The sequence below is a fragment of the Mustela nigripes genome, chromosome 2 (genome assembly GCF_022355385.1).
Source record: "Mustela nigripes isolate SB6536 chromosome 2, MUSNIG.SB6536, whole genome shotgun sequence".
In the NCBI taxonomy this organism is placed as follows: domain Eukaryota; kingdom Metazoa; phylum Chordata; class Mammalia; order Carnivora; family Mustelidae; genus Mustela; species Mustela nigripes.
In genome coordinates this window covers 213,556,182-213,565,419 of record NC_081558.1, presented here as the reverse complement: position 1 = coordinate 213,565,419, position 9,238 = coordinate 213,556,182, and the positions used below count along the sequence as shown (strand labels likewise).

The following is a 9,238-nucleotide window of genomic DNA, read 5'->3' as shown; positions in this document are numbered from 1 at the left end:
CCCCCCCCCCCCCCCCCCCCCCGCCACTGCTAGGCCCGGGGCGCCTGCGCAGTACGCCTCCCTAGCTCCACAGCGGCACTCGCAGGGGCATCTCCGTCTCCCTCGTTCTCTGCCTTTGGTTGAAGAAAGTCCTGGTTCACCTATTAAATGAGCTAGGCCCTCCCATCCATATGCCCTATGACCAGCTTGAAGAGAATTAAGAACTCTCAGGAAAAGTCCAACCAAGTCAACACAGGACTGGGAGTCCTCATCCCGGCCCCGACTCCACCGCAGTATTGAGCTGAGGTGCCCTCCCAGGACCCTGCAAGGCTTTGCAAGACAGAGGACTTGTGATACCTAAGAGACTGATTCAAGGGCTTCAACAGGCCTCCCTGACTAACGGGGTGGTGCGCCCCGCCCCGCCCCGCCCCCCATTCCTACTGGCTGAGTGGAGAACGCTTCGGAAACACGGGAAGAACGCTGTATTCGATGTAGAGGACATGGCCCATTCCCAGTCAAGCTTGGTTTCTCCTCAGGGGTCTTCCCCACTTAGGTCCTCCAAAAGGACCTGTAACAGGCAGCCTCTAATGGTCGTGAAAGAAGGGAGTTGGGGGAAACTGGAGTGGGAGATGAACCGTGAGAGACTATGGACTCTGAGAAACAATCTGAGGGTTTTGAAGGGGCGGGGGAGGGGTGGGAGGTTGGGGGAGCCTGGTGGTGGGTATTATGGAGGGCACGGATTCCATGGAGCATTGGGTGTGGTGCATAAACAATGAATTCTAGTACCCTGAAAAGAAATTTTAAAAATTAAAAACAAAAACAAAAACAAAACAGCGTCTTACCCTACTCAGGAGAAGAGCGTTCCATACGGCTTTACCCTGACCCTCACCACAAACCCAGTGGCCAGGTGGTACAGATCTCTGCTCCGGTAAGTATATGTGATGACCCTGACAATGAGCATTAGAACCAAGGGGAAACAGGTTCAAGAAAGCTAACTGTGTTGACGTTACAGAGGTCATACATCCTGTGGAGGCAGCACAGAATGTGAACACGGTGCTTTTTCATCTAAATGGGTAACACCCAGGGACACAGCCTCATGTGCATCCAGACTGCAGCAATAACCCTTGGTGAGTGTGTCCTAGCTGCCGAGCACCAGTGTGTTGGAAGCTTGGTTAAGGAGCAGGATGATGACAGCTCTTACTTACAGCCACTGCCATACCCCAAACACAGACTCCTCTCCCCCCGCCAAGAGGAAATTACGAACAATTCATGGAGGAATACCAAACTAACAAAGCCTCTTTCAAAGAAGAAGTCAAACTATCACTCTTTGCAGATGATATGATATTTTATGTGGAGAACCCAAAAGACTCCACTCCAAATCTGATAGAACTCATGCAGGAATTCAGTAAAGTGTCAGGATACGCCAACAAGAAGACAGAAAGTGAAATTAAGGAGTCGATCGCATTTACAATTGCACCCAAAACCATAAGATACCTAGGAATAAACCTAACCAAAGAGGCAAAGAATCTGTACTCAGAAAACTATGAGGAAGACACAAAGAAATGGAAAAATATTCCATGCTCATGTATTGGAAGAATAAGTATTGTGAAAATATCTATGCTACCTAAAGCAATCTACACATTTACTATAATCCCTATCAAAATACCATCCATTTTTTTGTCAAAGAAATGGAAAAAATAATCCTAAAATTTATATGGAACCAGAAAAGATCTCGAATAGCCAGAGTAATATTGAAAAAGAAAGCCAAAGTTGGTGTTATCACAATTCCAGACTTCAAGCTCTATTACAAAGCTGTCATCATCAAGATAGTATGGTACTGGCACAAAAACGGACACATAGATCAGTGGAACAGAATGGAGAGCCCAGAAATAGACCCTCAACTCTATGGTCAACTAATCTCCAACAAAGCAGGAAAGAATGTCCAATGGAAAAAAGACAGCCTCTTCAACAAATGGTATTGGGAAAATTGGTACAGCCACATGCAGAAAAATGAAACTGGACCATTTCCTTACATTACACATGAAAATAGACTCAAAACAGATGAAGGACCTCAATGTGAAACAGGAATCCATCAAAATCCTTGAGGACAACACAGGCAGCAACCTCTTCGACCTCAGCTGCAGCAACTTCTTCCTAGAAACATCACCAAAGGCAAGGGCAGCAAGGGCAAAAATGAACTACTGCAACTTCATCAAGATCAAAAGCTTTTGCACAGCAAAGGAAACAGTCAACCAAACCAAAAGACAACTGACAGAATGGGAGAAGATATTTGCCAATGATGTATCAGATAAAGGGCTAGTATCCAAAATCTGTAAAGAACTTATCAAACTCAACACCCAAAGAACAAATAATCCAATAAAGAAATGGGCAGAGGACATGAACAGACATTTCTGCAAAGACGACATCCAGATGGCAACAGACACTTGAAAAAGTGCTCCACATCACTCGGCATCAAGGAAATACAAATCAAAACCACAATGAGGTATCACCTCGCGCCAGTCAGAATGGCTAAAATTAACAAGTCAGGAAACGACAGATGCTGGCGAGGATGCGGAGAAAGGGGAACCTTCCTATACTGTTGGTGGGAATGCAAACTGGTGCAGCCACTCTGGAAAACAGCATGGAGGTTCCTCAAAAAGTTGAAAATAGAGCTATCCTATGACCCAGCTATCGCACTACTGGGTATTTACCCTAAAAATACAAATGTAGTGATCCAAAGGGGCACGTGTACCCAAATGCTTATAGCAGCAATGTCCATAATAGCCAAACTATGGAAAGAACCTAGATGTCCATCTACAAATGGATAAAGAAGATGTGGTATATATACACAATGGAATACTATGCAGCCATCAAAAGACTGAAATCTTGCCATCTGCAATGACGTGGGTGGAACCAAAGGGTATTATGCTGAGCAAAATAAGTCAATCAGAGAAAGGCAATTATCATACGATCTCCCTGATATGAGGAAGTTGAGAGGCAAAGTGGGGGTTTGGAGGGCAGGGAAGGAAAAAAAAGGAAACAAGATGGGATCAGGAGGGAGACAAACCATAAGAGACGCTTAATCTCACAAAACAAACTAAGGGTTTCTGGAGGGAGGGGGGTAGGGAAAGGGTGGTGGGGTTATGGACATTGGGAATGGTATGTGCTACAGTGAGTGTTGTGAAGTGTGTAAACCTGGCGATTCACAGACCTGTACCCCTGGGGCTAGTAATACATTATATGTTAATAAAAAATTAAAAAAAAAAAACTAACACAGCCTCTTTGAGCAACTAGTTTCTTACAGTTCCAATAAAGGTGAAATGGGATGGGGTATACAAGAAGAATCAAGGTGACAAAAAAGATGGGCAGGCAAACCACAGAACAGGAGAAAATATTTACAAATCATATACCCAGTAAGTAAACAACTCCTCACCCAACAACGACAACAAACCAAATACTCACTCACTCCCCACTCTGAACCCACAGAGGATGCCCTTCCCTTATGGACAAGCACCTGATGCCCCATTAAAAAGGGGGCAAAGGACTTGAACAGATATTTCTCCAAAGAAGATACACAGATGGCCAATAAGCACATAAAATCACTAATCATTAGGAAAATGCAATCAAAATCATAATAAAATCACACCTTGCCTCCATTGAGGATGACTGTTATCAAAACAAAACAAAACAAGACAGCAAGTGCTGGAACTTGTGGAAAAATTAGAACCTTGTATGTTGCTGGTGAGAATGCAAAATGGTGCAGCTGCTATGGAAAATGGTTGGGCAGTTTCTCCAGAAGTTGAAAATAGAATTACCATATGATCCAGTAATCCCACTTTGGATATTTACCCAAAAGTACCAAAAGCAGAGACTCGAACAAGTATTTGCACACTAGTGTTCCAGCAGCATTATTCACAATAGCCAAAAGGTGGAAACAACCCCATGTCCATCAAAAGAAGAAAGGATAAACAAAATGTGGTATACATACACAATGAAATATTATTCAGCCTCAAAAAGGAAGGAAATCCTAACACATGCTACAACCATGGTCTACAGGGATAGACCCGGAAGGCATTATGCTGAATGAAAGAAGCCAGGCATAAAAGGAAAAATACCTACATGAGATAATCAGAGTAGTCAAATTCATAGAGACAGAAAGTAGAACTGTGGTTGCCAGGACTGAGTTGAAAGAAGAATAGGGACTTACTGTTTAATGGACAGAGCTTCAGTTTAGGAAGATGGAAAGGTTCTAGAGATGGACGGTGGTGATAGTTGCACAATAATGTAATGATTTAATGAAACTGAACTATATACCCAAAAATGGCTAAAATGGTAAATTTTAAGTTGTGTATTTTACCAAAATTTTATTTAAAAAGAGAAAAAAGATGGAGAAGCCAGTTCTTTCAGGGTCTTTTATGCAATGCTAAGTACTTGGGACATCATCTTAAAAACCTAGCAGTGTCAAAGGGGAATGAAGGGTTAAGAGAGAATTCCCCATGCCTTAGTTGGACAATGCAGGTAGTACAGTCCTTGGATAGAATCTTACAGGAAACAGGCACTCAATGAATACTGGTAGAATAAAGAAAGGAGAAATCCTGCCTAGTCTTAAATAATACCCCCTTCACACACACCACCATCACCACCACCAATGTAAATCAGGAAGTAAGAGCAGGGAGATTCCCCCAATTATGGCACGCAATTCCCCCAATTATGGCATTTTCCCCCAATAATGCCATGGCACGCACCCAGTCTTAAAGGTCTCCAGGTCTGTCAGACTCCCGCTGTAGGCGTAAAGGGGACGCCCTTAACCCACACACACCTCATCAAACCTGCCTCCAATCCTATTACCAAGCTCCAAGAGGCAGAGGGACAAAACCAGGAGACTCACAACCAAGGATCAGTCTCCGCCCCAGTGGTCACTAACTGGATGCACAGTGACCCTCTGAGTCAGACTCCTCCTCTGAGGTAAAGGGACATGGGATGACATTCGCATTTTACAGCAGCTGACAACCGGCCACGAGGCAATGTACTCAGGCCTACGCCAAGTGCACGAGAGAGCTGCTCCCGGTGCCCTTTGCTCTCCTGGACACAGGAAGCGTGACACAGTGCCGAGATTCCGTCTACACAGCCTCTGACCGCAAAAGTGGAGGCGGCTGCAGCCTGAGAGCCTTCCACCCGGGACCTGGCACGGCTGGCACGGCTGGCACTCCGGCACTCCATGCGGGAAGGCGGCGGCCTCCAGGAAAGCCTGGACTCCGCGCTGCGCCCGGCGCTGGCCCCCAGCAGCGAGGGCTGCGCGAAGCCTCCGCCGACCGGGAGATAACGGGAACGAGCGCGGCCGGCTGGCAGGGGGCACTGCGAGCTCCCGGCCTCAGGGCTGCTGCCCCGGGAAAACGCGGCCTGGTGTCGCCAGGTCATTCTTCCTCCCTCAGAATCGAGAAGTCCGGATGTGGGGAGTAAAGCTTTGCAAGTTTTGGATGCTAGCAATTAACAAAAAGAAAAAAATCTGAAAATAGAACGGCCCAACCGGACACTTCTGCAGGCGCAGTCCGGCTCGCCGGGCACCGCGGCGGCCACCCACCGGCCCCGGGAAGGCCAGGCAGCCACTTACGAAGGAGGAGAAGGACGGGAGGAGGATCCTGAGGACATTGCACCCAAACACGAAGCTGAGCACCAGCAGCCACGCCCAGCGATCGGCCTCCGCGCCGCTCATCCCGGATGCTCCCGGAGCTGCCGGCTCTGCTAAGGGAACTCCATGGGGACCACGCCGGCGCCCACGCCGCGCGGGCGCCTGCGCAGTGAGGCCCGGGGGGGGGGGGGCGCGCAGACGCGCCGGTGCGCCTGCGCACTGTGCTGCACTGGGCGGGGAGGCAAGACTTTGCTTCTTGGTCTTGGTGGACGCTTTCCTGGCAAATCTTGGCCTTTCCGGCTTCCGTAGTCTTGCATACCCTCCCCACCACCCCCCTGGCCGCCGCTTGGGTTGCCACCAGCTTCAGTTTTCGTCTAGCTGCGAGCCTTTTCTTATTATTACGTAATGAGTACTTACTTTAAATTGACTCGGTTTTATTCCTAGAGGAATTTATTTTAAAATAAGCCTCTCCATAAGTGGAAAACTACCGTAATTATAGTAGCAAGTGACTGTAAAACCTTTTTGTGGTTATATGTAAAATGTCTTAAGTTTACAATTCAAAACAAATCACTGAAATAAGTCTAAACAATTTACAAATCTCCATACCTAAAAAATAAGCATTAAACAGAAAGTACTGTTTACAAACCCACCTGTTTAGGTGAATCGAGGTTTTAGGGCAGAATAATCCCAAACCAAGTTTGCATATAGTAGATAAAGCAAAAGATTATTTAGCGGAGGCGCCTGGACCGCTCAGTGGTTAAGCCTCTGACTCTTGATTTGGCTCAGGTCAAGCTCTCAGGGTTGTGAAATCTGAACCCCACACTTAGCGTGGAGCCTGCTTAGAACTCTCTCCCTCTCTTGTTCGGCCCCGCCCCGCCCCCCCCCCCCCCATGTGTGTGCGCACAAGCCTGCTCTTTCTCTCTCTAAAGATAAAAAATAAATTAAAATTAAAGATGTTTAGCTTCCCCTGCTCTCAAGGTTGGATTTTGAGAACTAACTCTAATCAAATGAATCAAGGAACTGTGGTTCTACACTGTCTTCACAAAATGAGCAAACCAGGGGTGCCTGGGTGATTCAGTGGGTTAAGCCTCTGCCTTGGGCTCAGGTCATGGTCTCAGGGTCCTGGAATCGAGCCCCGCATCCAGCCCCGCATCCAGCCCCGCATCCAGCCCCGCATCAAGCTCTCTGCTCAGTGGGGATCCTGCTTCCCTTCCTCTCTCTCTGCCTGCCTCTCTGCCTACTTGTGATCTCTCTGTGTGAAATAAGTAAATAAATTTAAAAAAAAAAAAAAAAAAAGAGTAAACCTTTTCCAATCTCTAAAAGTAAGGAAGTTTTCTTCCAGTCCAAGTTAGGACAGTTGCCTGGGAAACATGCTCCTGACAGGAAAGAAAGTGTTCCAGAGAATGATCAGTTTTTATAGGTTTATATGCCTTTTTACATCTTGTACAAGCTCAAAAGATTATAGATTAGCATATAGGCAGCAATCATGAGTTTTTTCACAGAGGAATTCCGGAAGCAGGAACATTGATCAATCGCTTAGGGACAAGATGGTTCTGCTATAGGCTACTTATTCACAAAGCGGATGTACAAGGCCATAAATCAAGTTTCTGGATTAAACAAAATTTATTTACAGTTGTGTTGACTGAGAAAGAAGTCAGAAATGGCATTCCTTTTATACCAGGCCTTTAGAGTTTTTCGTTCATCATTTCCCCTTTTCGATCTATTGATCGAAATCCAATCTTTAGACAGAAAGCATTTATGATCATTATTTTGCCCCTTGATGCCAGAGTAATTGCTTAGTTGCCCTGGGTCCTTGATGTCCCTCAACACTAGGCACCATGTAAGTCACCTAGGAGTCCGGGGAGGGGCGGGGCGGCGGGTGGTGGTGTTCAACAGTATGGCCTTTAACAGTGAATACTACAGCCAATATATATTTTTCAATCAGATTGAATTGTCATGCAAACATTGTATGTGTGCTTTGTAATGAATTTTTGCCTTTGCACTTTTGTAACATTCATAACATAAATACAAAAATAGCAATAAAAATCCGAGTAATAATATTTGAAGACCTAATGGGGACTAGATACAGAATTAGAAAGAAAAGAATCCCCCCAAAAAAATCCATTACAGGTATTTTATAATATTGAATTAACTTGAGTATCTATTTCCTTTATCTGTAGTTATTCATGCCTTGTGATATGTTTGAGCTGACTGGTTTAAAATGTAATTAAATTTTCTGTGATTATATGTAACAATTTCTCTGCCCAGTAAGTTTCCATAGATATTACATCTTGTGGTGGTTTTAACTCTATCTCCCAAAACATTTGGTCATCAGTATTAATATTAGAATAATTTTTGTTAGAATCAGACCACTGTATTTGAGATAGAAAGTCAGTATTACACCATATAGGAGTAGAGTTATGATGAAAAGTACTCTAGTTACAAAATAAATCAAGGAGTATTACAGAGGTGGTTTTTTAAAAAATTATTTATTTGAGGGGCGCCTGGGTGGCTCAGTGGGTTAAAGCCTCTGCCTTCAGCTCAGGTCATGATCCCAGGGTCCAGGGATCGAGCCCTGCATCGGGCTCTCTGCTCCGCAGGGAGTCTGCTTCCTCCTCTCTCTCTGCCTGCCTCTCTGCCTACTTGTGATCTCTGTCTGTCAAATAAATAAATAAAATCTTTTTAAAAAAAAGAATCATTGTCTAATAAGGCCCATCTTTCTCCATGGGAAGAACTTTGGTGGTATTTATAATGGTTTCCATTCCCATTATGACAGTGAAATAAGTCTACTTCGCCATAACTTTGGTACTAGTGCAGTAATTTAACATTTATGTGTATTTATGTACAAGGGTCTTTAATTATTTTCTGCAGATTAAGAGAGCTGTACATTTTGGGTTTCTGTGGTGAATAAAGAAGGCCATTGACCCATAGTTACCTCGGAATCTTCTGGGATGAATGGCAAATTTAGATTTAGGAGGTGGCTGAATTCACCAAGTCACTCCTAAAGTATCATCGTTGGTAGATGCCTATTGTTTGTTCTTATTATGTGTGAGGTTACTCTGTCCACAAAAACATAGTTTGTGAGTACACTGGGTAATCCGGCATGTTGGACAAGCTGCAGCTAAGTTTCTCCCTTTGTACCTGGGGATCTTTCTTCATACATTATCATCTAAGTTTATGGAGACAAAATGGTCAATCTGTTGAGTATTATATTTACTGCAGGTTAAATCTGTGTTAGGTAGCACTTCTTGAAAGGCTTTTCCTAGTAGAGGTACTTTATAAGCACCAGTGTAGCTAAAGGAACATTAGAGTAAGTCCAAGAGGTCATAAACATTTCATCTAAGTTCTCATCAAAATAAAATAGGTAATATTCAAAGTTATATTAGTTAAATCTGCAAGTAACCACAATATTTTATCAGAACATAATAAAGGGTAGGTGAAAGCAAACAAGTAGGTTTACTGTCTTCTAATATCACAATTTTTTAAGAAAAAAGATTAGAAAGACAAGCCTGGTCCCAAATCTTGGGAAATCAGTATACACCAATGTCAACTGCTCCTCATCCTAGTTTGTAGCTCAGATGTCTCTGATGATCCATCAGGGGCCCGCTAAACAATGAGGCACAAATATTT

At 44.4% G+C, this 9,238-nt stretch overlaps 1 protein-coding gene across 1 annotated transcript in view; it reads right to left on the bottom strand.

The window, feature by feature from the left end:
- GET1 (guided entry of tail-anchored proteins factor 1) overlaps window positions 1-5,784 on the bottom strand; it is a 16,171-nt gene extending 10,387 nt beyond the window's left edge. The window contains exon 1 of the mRNA XM_059392363.1: window positions 5,591-5,784. Within this exon, the coding sequence (XP_059248346.1) occupies window positions 5,591-5,692 (102 nt within the window). The 5' untranslated portion in view covers window positions 5,693-5,784. The remainder of the gene's footprint in view (window positions 1-5,590) is intronic.
- Between the last annotated feature and the right edge of the window lie 3,454 nt (window positions 5,785-9,238).